The sequence below is a fragment of the Carcharodon carcharias genome, chromosome 23, assembly GCF_017639515.1.
Source record: "Carcharodon carcharias isolate sCarCar2 chromosome 23, sCarCar2.pri, whole genome shotgun sequence".
In the NCBI taxonomy this organism is placed as follows: Eukaryota; Metazoa; Chordata; class Chondrichthyes; order Lamniformes; family Lamnidae; genus Carcharodon; species Carcharodon carcharias.
In genome coordinates, this window is record NC_054489.1 from 373780 (window position 1) to 388958 (window position 15179).

The 15179-nt window shown below is 41.6% G+C and overlaps 1 protein-coding gene across 5 annotated transcripts in view; it reads left to right on the forward strand.

The window, feature by feature from the left end:
* cntnap1 (contactin associated protein 1) overlaps positions 1-15179 on the forward strand; it is a 1152571-nt gene that overhangs the window by 27379 nt on the left and 1110013 nt on the right. For all 5 annotated transcript variants that reach the window (XM_041173305.1, XM_041173307.1, XM_041173308.1 and 2 more), the window contains exon 10: positions 3178-3349. In XM_041173305.1, coding sequence (XP_041029239.1) covers positions 3178-3349 — 172 coding nt within the window. The remainder of the gene's footprint in view (positions 1-3177; positions 3350-15179) is intronic.

Sequence of the window (15179 nt, forward strand, 5' to 3'; positions counted from 1 at the left end):
ATGTAAAGTACAACACCTTCCAATCGTTGATACCAATTTATCTGAGTCGTATCTATTCTTACCTCACTGAAGTTGGTTTTTCCCTCAGCTAATTATTATTACTTTGGATTGTTCTTTGTCTTCTTTGATAATCAACCTAATTCTTATGATACAAGGATCACTGCCCCTTAAATGTTCCCCAACTGACATTTGATCTACTTGGCCTACCCTATTACCACAATCCAGGTCTAGCAGTGCCTCCTCTAGAATCTAGAGAATTTGGAAGATCACAACCAGTGTGTCCATGATAGCTACAGTCACTTATTTCAGAACCCTGGGATGTAGACTGTCTGGTCTAGAAGATTCGTTGAGTTAATTTTTCCGTTTATTTTCTTCGCGATATTAATTACTTCAAATCCCTCACTCACATTAGGCCCTTGGTTTCCCACTATTTTGGTCTGTTTTTTGTGGCTTCTACTAAGAAGGTAGACACAAAAAATATGTTTAATGTGCCTGCTGCTCTCCTATTCCCCATTATAATTTCTCGTGTCTCAGGGACCCATGTTTACTTTCACCACTGTTCTTCTTTTTGCAAACATTTAGATTTCTCACTAGTTTACTCTCATGTTCTCTTTCTTCATCAATTTTTTGGTCATTCTTTGCTGGTATCTAAAACTTGCCCAATCCTTGCTACTCTCCTGGGCAATATTATAATCCAGGTATTTTAATCTAATGCTATCCCTATCCTCAACCGATAGCCATGGATGAGTTACATTTCTTGTGGAGCTCTATTTCTCAATGGAATATATACCCTTTGAGAATTAAGGATATTTCTTTCAATGTTTTCCATTGCCCATCTAGTGTCATCCCTTTTAACATAATTTCCAAATCTACCTTAGCTAACTCGCCCTCATACCTGTGTGATTGGCTTTATTTAAGTTTAAAATGCTAGTTTCAGATTTAGTATGCCATTCTTGAACTCAAAGTGAAATGCTTCATTGAGATTACTAATTAAACCTGTCTCATTACACAAGACAATATCTAAAACAGACAGTTATAAATGTTCTATTTACTCTGTCCTATCCTTTCATAATTTTAAATATCTCTATCCTCAATTTTCCTCTTAACCAAAATGTCTCCAATTTTCCATGTCTGTCTTCATTTTGACTCAAAGGAGATTTCATCCTCGAGAATCTGTGCTATTTCCTTTTTCAAACCTCAAACTTTCTACAGCCTGGATTTCAAAACTGCATTCAGTCCCTAACTGTACTCTTATTGAGGTTTATATAAATTCTTCATCACATCTGAATTTTTTCAATTCCTCCTGCCATAAAGGCTCAGTTATCCAATTAGGTTATTTTATGACCTTATCCTCTTGACCTTGTTTAAATGTTTAGTGAACCTGAAACCCCAAATGCCTCTGCTCCTTACATCACCCGGCCTGTTTTATTTTTTTAACCAAGATGTATCACCTCACACATGCATTAAATTCCTTCGGTAGCCTTTTTCCCATTCATCGAATTCCACTTGCAGCTTTCATTGATCCTCAGAATGAATTATTCTGCATCCTGTGTCAGCACCTCTCTCTCCAGCCAAGTCACTGACACACACAGTGAACGGAAGTGGCCCAGAACTGAACCTTGTGGGACCCCACTGCCCATTTGCATCCAACCTTAACTATTACTTTCTGACCAGTTTTATCTCAATTTGTTATCATCTCCCTTCTCCAGTTTTCTCTAGTGAGTTTTCTGAAAGTCCTCGGGCAGAATTTTACACCTTGTGGGCGGGCGTGCGCCTGAACCAATTGGGTGTAAAATTGTGCGGAAAGACATCGGGTGAGCATCCCAATATCACCCCATGCTCGTGCGATATTTCATTCGACAGGTACGCACAAAAGCTGGAAGTGCGCCTGCCAACAATTAAGAGGGCAGTTAAGCCCGTTAATGGTGCAGTTGTCTGCGATTTTTCACGGTCTCTCCAACCCTATGGTTAGTGCACGGGCGAATCAGCCAGGCGGACTTTGCATTTTTCATGAAACCTTATCCAAGGGCGGGGTGAGGTTCCCGTGATTAAATAAAATAAAAATAAAAATCTGTGGACAGCGTTTTTATCATCCATATGTTCAGGTGCCTGATTGTGACACTTGGACATTTTTTTCCTGATTTTCAAAACTTCATTTCCTGGGTTTCGGGTCTACAGCTCCCTGAGGCAGCTCTCTGCTTTCAGGCTGCTTTCTCTCTCAGCTTTCTCTCACTGGCCGTTAATTGGCCAGCCAACGTGAAATCGCAGTCGGGAGCTGACCATAGTCAGCAATCCGTTTCCCCAGTGCTCCCAGGCCTGTCGATTGCACCCCCTCACTGAGGTGAAAATTCAGGCCCTTGGGTTGCACATCTGTCACATTCCCCTATCAACTGGTCTGCTGTCACCACAGATTTATTCACCTTGATCTTCCTTTCTGAAATCTATTTCATTTCATTTAGATATTTAGTAATTTAAAGATTCTTCTTCTCTGCTGCAGGTGTTTGACTAACCGGCCTGCCATTCCCTGGATTAATTCCATCTCCATTTTAAGAATGGATTTCGATTACATTGTCCAAACTTCAATCCTTTGATGTATTCTCAATGTCCATTGTCTGCCATCCTTTTCCCATTTTCCTCTCCTCAGAAATTCTCCTTTATGATAAATAACTTCTCAAACACTTCACTAAGATATTTCTCATCTTGTTTCTAACCAATTCAGGAATTACGTTTGCAGCCTCCTCTTCTGTAGACACTGAAATGAAATATTTTTAAATATTCCCATCACTTATCATTTATTCTTTCCTAACCATTCCTGGCACATTTAACATTTAATGTTTCTCTTTTTACTGATCTATCTGAAGAATGCGTTACTTTGTCATTTTTTGGAGAAATTTTATTCTCCCTCCTCACTCTCCTTATTCCTCTTAATCTCTCCCTTTATTGTCTCTCATTCTCATTTATTCTTGTCATTATTTAGGCTTCGCAATGTCCTTTTCTTCATTTAATTTTTTTCTAACCTCATTCTTCATCTGTGGGGTTAGTGATTCTTGGCACAGCCTCCTTTTGCAGCTTTATATATTCTGCTTTTCAAACAAGGCTTTTGTTGGAAATTGAGCCTCTCCTCTGACTTTGTGCACACTAACACACCCCCTCACTTTCTGCTCTGAACATGCACAGGCTGCCCTGCAACTGTGAGGACCTTGGGCTGTTTTTCTAATGTGAGTATGTTCCACGGCTGCATGCAGCGTATCCACGTCGACAATTATCTTGTGGACCTGGAGTTAGTAAAACGACGCAAACTAGGAAGATATGCAGAGATGCTGTTTAACACGTGTGGGATAACAGACAGGTAGGTGAATCATACAACTCAAAACATATTGAACTCGAAAATAACAAACAAGGTGAGTGACCCTTGCCCTGAATAAACAGTGACTCTGTACAGTTACACAGTGAGTGATCCTTACCCTGAATAAACAGTGACTCTGTACAGTTACACAGTGAGTGATCCTTACCCTGAATAAACGGTGACTCTGTACAGTTAGACAGTGAGTGACCCTTACCCTGAATAAACAGTGACTCTGTACAGTTAGACAGTGAGTGATCCTTACCCTGAATAAACAGTGACTCTGTACAGTTAGACAGTGAGTGATCCTTACCCTGAATAAACAGTGACTCTGTACAGTTACACAGTGAGTGATCCTCACCCTGAATAAACAGTGACTCTGTACAGTTAGACAGTGAGTGACCCTTACCCTGAATAAACAGTGACTTTGTACAGTTACACAGTGAGTGACCCTTACCCTGAATAAACAGTGACTCTGTACAGTTAGACAGTGAGTGATCCTTACCCTGAATAAACAGTGACTCTGTACAGTTACACAGTGAGTGACCCTTACCCTGAATAAACAGTGACTCTGTACAGTTACACAGTGAGTGACCCTTACCCTGAATAAACAGTGACTCTGTACAGTTACACAGTGAGTGACCCTTACCCTGAATAAACATTGACTCTGTACAGTTAGACAGTGAGTGATCCTTACCCTGAATAAACAGTGACTCTGTACAGTTACACAGTGAGTGACCCTTACCCTGAATAAACAGTGACTCTGTACAGTTAGACAGTGAGTGATCCTTACCCTGAATAAACAGTGACTCTGTACAGTTACACAGTGAGTGATCCTCACCCTGAATAAACAGTGATTCTGTACAGTTAGACAGTGAGTGACCCTTACCCTGAATAAACAGTGACTTTGTACAGTTACACAGTGAGTGACCCTTACCCTGAATAAACAGTGACTCTGTACAGTTAGACAGTGAGTGATCCTTACCCTGAATAAACAGTGACTCTGTACAGTTACACAGTGAGCGACCCTTACCCTGAATAAACAGTGACTCTGTACAGTTACACAGTGAGTGACCCTTACCCTGAATAAACAGTGACTCTGTACAGTTAGACAGTGAGTGACCCTTACCCTGAATAAACAGTGACTCTGTACAGTTACACAGTGAGTGACCCTTACCCTGAATAAACAGTGACTTTGTACAGTTACACAGTGAGTGACCCTTACCCTGAATAAGCAGTGACCCTGTACAGTTACACAGTGAGTGACCCTTACCCTGAATAAACAATGACTCTGTACAGTTACACAGTGAGTGACCCTTACCCTGAATAAACAATGACTCTGTACAGTTACACAGTGAGTGATCCTTACCCTGAATAAACAGTGACTCTGTAGAGTTACACAGTGAGTGACCCTTACCCTGAATAAACAGTGACTCTGTACAGTTAAACAGTGAGTGACCCATACCCTGAATAAACAGTGACTCTGTACAGTTACACAGTGAGTGACCATTACCCTGAATAAACAGTGACTCTGTACAGTTAGACAGTGAGTGACCCTTACCCTGAATAAACAGTGACTCTGTACAGTTACACAGTGAGTGATCCTTACCCTGAATAAACAGACTCTGTACAGTTACACAGTGAGTGATCCTTACCCTGAATAAACAGGCTCCGTACAGTTACACAGTGAGTGACCCATACCCTGAATAAACAGTGACTCTGTACAGTTACACAGTGAGTGACCATTACCCTGAATAAACAGTGACTCTGTACAGTTAGACAGTGAGTGACCCTTACCCTGAATAAACAGTGACTCTGTACAGTTACACAGTGAGTGACCATTACCCTGAATAAACAGTGACTCTCTACAGTTAGACAGTGAGTGACCCTTACCCTGAATAAACAGTGACTCTGTACAGTTACACAGTGAGTGACCATTACCCTGAATAAACAGTGACTCTGTACAGTTAGACAGTGAGTGACCCTTACCCTGAATAAACAGTGACTCTGTACAGTTACACAGTGAGAGATCCTTACCCTGAATGAACAGTGACTTTGTACAGTTACACAGTGAGTGATCCTTACCCTGAATAAACAGTGACTCTGTACAGTTACACAGTGAGTGATCCTTACCCTGAATAAACAGTGACTCTGTACAGTTACACAGTGAGTGATCCTTACCCTGAATAAACAGTGACTCTGTACAGTTACACAGTGAGTGACCATTACCCTGAATAAACAGTGACTCTGTACAGTTAGACAGTGAGTGACCCTTACCCTGAATAAACAGTGACTCTGTACAGTTACGCAGTGAGTGATCCTCACCCTGAATAAACAGTGACTCTGTACAGTTAAACAGTGAGTGACCCTTACCCTGAATAAACAGTGACTCTGTACAGTTAAACAATGAGTGACCCTTACCCTAAATAAACACTGACTCTGTACAGTTAGACAGTGAGTGACCCTTACCCTGAATAAACAGTGACTCTGTACAGTTAGACAGTGAGTGACCCTTACCCTGAATAAACAGTGACTCTGTACAGTTACACAGTGAGTGATCCTTACCCTGAATAAACAGTGACTCTGTACAGTTACACAGTGAGTGATCCTTACCCTGAATAAACAGTGACTCTGTACAGTTACACAGTGAGTGACTATTAACCTGAATAAACAGTGACTCTGTACAGTTAGACAGTGAGTGACCCTTACCCTGAATAAACAGTGACTCTGTACAGTTACGCAGTGAGTGATCCTCACCCTGAATAAACAGTGACTCTGTACAGTTACACAGTGAGTGACCCTTACCCTGAATAAACAGTGACTCTGTACAGTTAGACAGTGAGTGACCCTTACCCTGAATAAACAGTAACTCTGTACAGTTAGACAGTGAGTGACCCTTACCCTGAATAAACAGTGACTCTGTACAGTTACACAGTGAGTGACCCTTACCCTGAATAAACAGTGACTCTGTACAGTTACACAGTGAGTGATCCTCACCCTGAATAAACAGTGACTCTGTACAGTTAAACAGTGAGTGACCCTTACCCTGAATAAACAGTGACTCTGTACAGTTAAACAATGAGTGACCCTTACCCTAAATAAACACTGACTCTGTACAGTTAGACAGTGAGTGACCCTTACCCTGAATAAACAGTGACTCTGTACAGTTACACAGTGAGTGATCCTTACCCTGTATAAACAGTAACTCTGTACAGTTACACAGTGAGTGACCCTTACCCTGAATAAACAGTGACTCTGTACAGTTACACAGTGAGTGACCCTTACCCTGAATAAACAGTGACTCTGTACAGTTACACAGTGAGTGACCCTTACCCTGAATAAATAGTGATTCTGTACCGTTAGACAGTGAGTGATCCTTACCCTGAATAAACAGTAACTCTGTACAGTTACACAGTGAGTGATCCTTACCCTGAATAAACAGTGACTCTGTACAGTTAGACAGTGAGTGACTCTTACCCTGAATAAACAGTGACTCTGTACAGTTAGACAGTGAGTGATCCTTACCCTGAATAAACAGTGACTCTGTACAGTTACACAGTGAGTGATCCTTACCCTGAATAAACAGTGACTGTACAGTTAGACAGTGAGTGACCCTTACCCTGAATAAACAATGACTCTGTACAGTTACACAGTGAGTGATCCTTACCCTGAATAAACAGTGACTCTGTACAGTTAGACAGTGAGTGATCATTACCCTGAATAAACAGTAACTCTGTACAGTTACACAGTGAGTGATCCTTACCCTGAATAAACAGTGATTCTGTACAGTTAGACAGTGAGTGACCCTTACCCTGAATAAACAGTGACTCTGTACAGTTAGACAGTGAGTGACCCTTACCCTGAATAAACAGTGACTCTGTACAGTTACACAGTGAGTGACCCTTACCCTGAATAAACAGTGACTCTGTACAGTTAGACAGTGAGTGACCCTTACCCTGAATAAACAGTGACTCTGTACAGTTACACAGTGAGTGACCCTTACCCTGAATAAACAGTGACTCTGTACAGTTAGACAGTGAGTGACCCTTACCCTGAATAAACAGTGACTCTGTACAGTTACACAGTGAGTGACCCTTACCCTGAATAAACAGTGACTCTGTACAGTTACACAGTGAGTGACCGTTACCCTGAATAAACAGTGACTCTGTACAGTTACACAGTGAGTGATCCTTACCCTGAATAAACAGTGACTCTCTACAGTTACACAGTGAGTGATCCTTACCCTGAATAAACAGTGACTCTGTACAGTTACACAGTGAGTGATCCTTAACCTGAATAAACAGTGACTCTGTACAGTTACACAGTGAGTGACCCTTACCCTGAATAAACAGTGACTCTGTACAGTTACACAGTGAGTGATCCTTACCCTGAATAAACAGTAACTCTGTACAGTTAGACAGTGAGTGATCCTTAGCCTGAATAAACAGTAACTCTGTACAGTTAGACAGTGAGTGACCCTTACCCTGAATAAACAGTGACTCTGTACTGTTAGACAGTGAGTGATCCTTACCCTGAATAAACAGTGACTCTGTACAGTTAGACAGTGAGTGATCCTTACCCTGAATAAACAGTGACTCTGTACAGTTACACAGTGAGTGATCCTTACCCTGAATAAACAGTGACTCTGTACAGTTAGACAGTGAGTGACCCTTACCCTGAATAAACAGTGACTCTGTACAGTTACACAGTGAGTGATCCTTACCCTGAATAAACAGTGACTCTGTACAGTTAGACAGTGAGTGATCATTACCCTGAATAAACAGTGACTCTGTACAGTTACACAGTGAGTGATCCTTACCCTGAATAAACAGTGACTCTGTACAGTTAGACAGTGAGTGACCCTTACCCTGAATAAACAGTGACTCTGTACAGTTACACAGTGAGTGACCCTTACCCTGAATAAACAGTGACTCTGTACAGTTACACAGTGAGTGACCCTTACCCTGAATAAACAGTGACTCTGTACAGTTAGACAGTGAGTGACCCTTACCCTGAATAAACAGTGACTCTGTACAGTTACACAGTGAGTGACCCTTATTCTGAATAAACAGTGACTCTGTACAGTTAGACAGTGAGTGACCCTTACCCTGAATAAACAGTGACTCTGTACAGTTAGACAGTGAGTGACCCTTACCCTGAATAAACAGTGATTCTGTACAGTTACACAGTGAGTGACCCTTACCCTGAATAAACAGTGATTATGTACAGTTACACAGTGAGTGATCCTTACCCTGAATAAACAGTGACTCTCTACAGTTACACAGTGAGTGATCCTTAACCTGAATAAACAGTGACTCTGTACAGTTACACAGTGAGTAATCTTTACCCTGAATAAACAGTGACTCTGTACAGTTACAGTGAGTGACCCTTACCCTGAATAAACAGTGACTCTGTACAGTTACACAGTGAGTGATCCTTACCCTGAATAAACAGTAACTCTCTACAGTTAGACAGTGAGTGATCCTTAGCCTGAATAAACAGTAACTCTGTACAGTTAGACAGTGAGTGACCCTTACCCTGAATAAACAGTGACTCTGTACAGTTAGACAGTGATTGATCCTTACCCTGAATAAACAGTGACTCTGTACAGTTAGACAGTGAGTGATCCTTACCCTGAATAAACAGTGACTCTGTACAGTTAGACAGTGAGTGATCCTTACCCTGAATAAACAGTGACTCTGTACAGTTACACAGTGAGTGACCCTTACCCTGAATAAACAGTGACTCTGTACAGTTACACAGTGAGTGACCCTTACCCTGAATAAACAGTGACTCTGTACAGTTACACAGTGAGTGATCCTTACCCTGAATAAACAGTGACTCTGTACAGTTACACAGTGAGTGACCCTTACCCTGAATAAACAGTGACTCTGTACAGTTAGACAGTGAGTGACCCTTACCCTGAATAAACAGTGACTCTGTACAGTTACACAGTGAGTGATCCTTACCCTGAATAAACAGTGACTCTGTACAGTTACACAGTGAGTGACCCTTACCCTGAATAAACAGTGACTCTGTACAGTTACACAGTGAGTGATCCTTACCCTGAATAAACAGTGACTCTGTACAGTTACAGTGAGTGACCCTTACCCTGAATAAACAGTGACTCTGTACAGTTACACAGAGATTGAACCTTACCCTGAATAAACAGTGACTCTGTACAGTTAGACAGTGAGTGATCCTTAGCCTGAATAAACAGTGACTCTGTACAGTTAGACAGTGAGTGACCCTTACCCTGAATAAACAGTGACTCTGTACAGTTAGACAGTGAGTGATCCTTACCCTGAATAAACAGTGACTCTGTACAGTTAGACAGTGAGTGATCCTTACCCTGAATAAACAGTGACTCTGTACAGTTAGACAGTGAGTGATCCTTACCCTGAATAAACAGTGACTCTGTACAGTTACACAGTGAGTGACCCTTACCCTGAATAAACAGTGACTCTGTACAGTTACACAGTGAGTGATCCTTACCCTGAATAAACAGTGACTCTGTACAGTTACACAGTGAGTGATCCTTACCCTGAATAAACAGTGACTCTGTACAGTTACACAGTGAGTGACCCTTACCCTGAATAAACAGTGACTCTGTACAGTTAGACAGTGAGTGACCCTTACCCTGAATAAACAGTGACTCTGTACAGTTACACAGTGAGTGATCCTTACCCTGAATAAACAGTGACTCTGTACAGTTACACAGTGAGTGACCCTTACCCTGAATAAACAGTGACTCTGTACAGTTACACAGTGAGTGACCCTTACCCTGAATAAACAGTGACTCTGTACAGTTACACAGTGAGTGACCCTTACCCTGAATAAACAGTGACTCTGTACAGTTACACAGTGAGTGACCCTTACCCTGAATAAACAGTGACTCTGTACAGTTAGACAGTGAGTGATCCTTACCCTGAATAAACAGTGACTCTGTACAGTTACACAGTGAGTGACCCTTACCCTGAATAAACAGTGACTCTGTACAGTTAGACAGTGAGTGACCCTTACCCTGAATAAACAGTGACTCTGTACAGTTACACAGTGAGTGACCTTACCCTGAATAAACAGTGACTCTGTACAGTTAGACAGTGAGTGACCCTTACCCTGAATAAACAGTGACTCTGTACAATTACACAGTGATTGACCCTTACCCTGAAGAAACATTGACTCTGTACAGTTTGACAGTGAGTGACACTTACCCTGTATAAACAGTGACTCTGTACAGTTACACAGTGAGTGATCCTTACCCTGAATAAACAGTGACTCTGTATAGTTACACAGTGAGTGATCCTTACCCTGAATAAACAGTGACTCTGTACAGTTGCACAGTGAGTGACCCTTACCCTGAATAAACAGTGACTCTGTACAGTTACACAGTGAGTGATCCTTACCCTGAATAAACAGTGACTCTGTACAGTTACACAGTGAGTGACCCTTACCCTGAATAAACAGTGACTCTGTACAGTTAGACAGTGAGTGACCCTTACCCTGAATAAACAGTGACTCTGTACAGTTACACAGTGAGTGACCCTTACCCTGAATAAACAGTGACTCTGTACAGTTACACAGTGGGTGACCCTTACCCTGAATAAACAGTGACTCTGTACAGTTAGACAGTGAGTGACCCTTACCCTGAATAAACAGTGACTCTGTACAGTTACACAGTGAGTGACCCTTACCCTGAATAAACAGTGACTCTGTACAGTTACACAGTGAGTGACCCTTACCCTGAATAAACAGTGACTCTGTACAGTTACACAGTGAGTGACCATTACCCTGAATAAACAGTGACTCTGTACAGTTACACAGTGAGTGACCCTTACCCTGAATAAACAGTGACTCTGTACAGTTACACAGTGAGTGACCATTACCCTGAATAAACAGTGACTCTGTACAGTTACACAGTGAGTGATCCTTACCCTGAATAAACAGTGACTCTGTACAGTTACACAGTGAGTGATCCTTACCCTGAATAAACAGTGACTCTGTACAGTTACACAGTGAGTGACCCTTACCCTGAATAAACAGTGACTCTGTACAGTTACACAGTGAGTGATCCTTACCCTGAATAAACAGTGACTCTGTACAGTTAGACAGTGAGTGACCCTTACCCTGAATAAACAGTGACTCTGTACAGTTACACAGTGAGTGACCCTTACCCTGAATAAACAGTGACTCTGTACAGTTACACAGTGAGTGACCCTTACCCTGAATAAATAGTGATTCTGTACCGTTAGACAGTGAGTGATCCTTACCCTGAATAAACAGTAACTCTGTACAGTTACACAGTGAGTGATCCTTACCCTGAATAAACAGTGACTCTGTACAGTTAGACAGTGAGTGACCCTTACCCTGAATAAACAGTGACTCTGTACAGTTAGACAGTGAGTGATCCTTACCCTGAATAAACAGTGACTCTGTACAGTTACACAGTGAGTGATCCTTACCCTGAATAAACAGTGACTGTACAGTTAGACAGTGAGTGACCCTTACCCTGAATAAACAATGACTCTGTACAGTTACACAGTGAGTGATCCTTACCCTGAATAAACAGTGATTCTGTACAGTTAGACAGTGAGTGATCATTACCCTGAATAAACAGTAACTCTGTACAGTTACACAGTGAGTGATCCTTACCCTGAATAAACAGTGACTCTGTACAGTTAGACAGTGAGTGACCCTTACCCTGAATAAACAGTGACTCTGTACAGTTACACAGTGAGTGACCCTTACCCTGAATAAACAGTGACTCTGTACAGTTACACAGTGAGTGACCCTTACCCTGAATAAACAGTGACTCTGTACAGTTAGACAGTGAGTGACCCTTACCCTGAATAAACAGTGACTCTGTACAGTTACACAGTGAGTGACCCTTACCCTGAATAAACAGTGACTCTGTACAGTTAGACAGTGAGTGACCCTTACCCTGAATAAACAGTGACTCTGTACAGTTAGACAGTGAGTGACCCTTACCCTGAATAAACAGTGACTCTGTACAGTTACACAGTGAGTGACCCTTACCCTGAATAAACAGTGACTCTGTACAGTTACACAGTGAGTGATCCTTACCCTGAATAAACAGTGACTCTGTACAGTTACACAGTGAGTGATCCTTAACCTGAATAAACAGTGACTCTGTACAGTTACACAGTGAGTAATCTTTACCCTGAATAAACAGTGACTCTGTACAGTTACAGTGAGTGACCCTTACCCTGAATAAACAGTGACTCTGTACAGTTACACAGTGAGTGATCCTTACCCTGAATAAACTGTAACTCTCTACAGTTAGACAGTGAGTGATCCTTAGCCTGAATAAACAGTAACTCTGTACAGTTAGACAGTGAGTGACCATTACCCTGAATAAACAGTGACTCTGTACAGTTAGACAGTGAGTGATCCTTACCCTGAATAAACAGTGACTCTGTACAGTTAGACAGTGAGTGATCCTTACCCTGAATAAACAGTAACTCTGTACAGTTAGACAGTGAGTGATCCTTACCCTGAATAAACAGTGACTCTGTACAGTTACACAGTGAGTGACCCTTACCCTGAATAAACAGTGACTCTGTACAGTTACACAGTGAGTGTCCCTTACCCTGAATAAACAGTGACTCTGTACAGTTACACAGTGAGTGATCATTCCAACTGAATAAACAGTGACTCTGTACAGTTACACAGTGAGTGATCCTTACCCTGAATAAACAGTGACTCTGTACAGTTATACAGTGAGTGACCCTTACCCTGAATAAACAGTGACTCTGTACAGTTACACAGTGAGTGATCCTTACCCTGAATAAACAGTGACTCTGTACAGTTACACAGTGAGTGACCCTTACCCTGAATAAACAGTGACTCTGTACAGTTACACAGTGAGTGACCCTTACCCTGAATAAACAGTGACTCTGTACAGTTACACAGTGAGTGACCCTTACCCTGAATAAACAGTGACTCTGTACAGTTACACAGTGAGTGATCCTTACCCTGAATAAACAGTGACTCTGTACAGTTAGACAGTGAGTGATCCTTACCCTGAATAAACAGTGACTCTGTACAGTTACACAGTGAGTGACCCTTACCCTGAATAAACAGTGACTCTGTACATTTACACAGTGAGTGATCCTTACCCTGAATAAACAGTGACTCTGTACAGTTACACAGTGAGTGATCCTTACCCTGAATAAACAGTGATTCTGTACAGTTAGACAGTGAGTGACCCTTACCCTGAATAAACAGTGACTCTGTACAGTTACACAGTGAGTGATCCTTACCCTGAATAAACAGTGACTCTGTACAGTTACACAGTGAGTGATCCTTACCCTGAATAAACAGTGACTCTGTACAGTTACACAGTGAGTGACCCTTACCCTGAATAAACAGTGACTCTGTACAGTTACACAGTGAGTGATCCTTACCCTGAATAAACAGTGACTCTGTACAGTTACACAGTGAGTGACCCTTACCCTGAATAAACAGTGACTCTGTACAGTTACACAGTGAGTGACCTTACCCTGAATAAACAGTGACTCTGTACAGTTACACAGTGAGTGATCCTTACCCTGAATAAACAGTGACTCTGTACAGTTACACAGTGAGTGAACCTTACCCTGAATAAACAGTGACTCTGTACAGTTAGACAGTGAGTGATCCTTACCCTGAATAAACAGTGACTCTGTACAGTTACACAGTGAGTGACCCTTACCCTGAATAAACAGTGACTCTGTACAGTTACACAGTGAGTGATCCTTACCCTGAATAAACAGTGACTCTGTACAGTTAGACAGTGAGTGATCCTTACCCTGAATAAACAGTGACTCTGTACAGTTACACAGTGAGTGATCCTTACCCTGAATAAACAGTGACTCTGTACAGTTACACAGTGAGTGACTCTTACCCTGAATAAACAGTGACTCTGTACAGTTACACAGTGAGTGATCCTTACCCTGAATAAACAGTGACTCTGTACAGTTAGACAGTGAGTGATCCTTACCCTGAATAAACAGTGACTCTGTACAGTTACACAGTGAGTGATCCTTACCCTGAATAAACAGTGACTCTGTACAGTTACACAGTGAGTGAACCTTACCCTGAATAAACAGTGACTCTGTACAGTTACACAGTGAGTGATCCTTACCCTGAATAAACAGTGACTTGTACAGTTACACAGTGAGTGAATCTTACCCTGAATAAACAGTGACTCAGTACAGTTACTCAGTGAGTGATACAAACCCTGAATAAGCAGTGACTCTGTACATTTACACAGTGAGTGATCCTTACCCTGAATAAACAATGACTCTGTACAGTTACACAGTGAGTGAATCTTACCCTGAATAAACAGTGACTCTGCACAATTTTTAAGTGAGTGATCCTTACTCTGAATAAGCAGTGACTCTGTACAGTTACACAGTGAGTGATATTCACCCTGAATAAACAGTGACTCTGTACAGTTAGACAGTGATTGAAACTGAGCCTGAATAAACAAACACTCTGTACAGTTACACAGTGAGTGATACATACCATGAATAAACAGTGACTCTGTACAGTTACACAGTGAGTGAATCTTACCTTGAATAAACAGTGACTCTGTACAGTTACTCAGTCAGTGATACATACCCTGAATAAACAGTGACTCTGTACAGTTACACAGTGAGTGATCCTTACCCTGAATAAGCAGTGACTCTGTACAGTTACACAGTGAGTGATCCTTACCCTGAATAAACAGTGACTCTGTACAGTTACACAGTGAGTGATCCTTACCCTGAATAAACAGTGACTCTGTACAGTTACACAGTGAGTGATCCTTACCCTGAATAAACAGTGACTC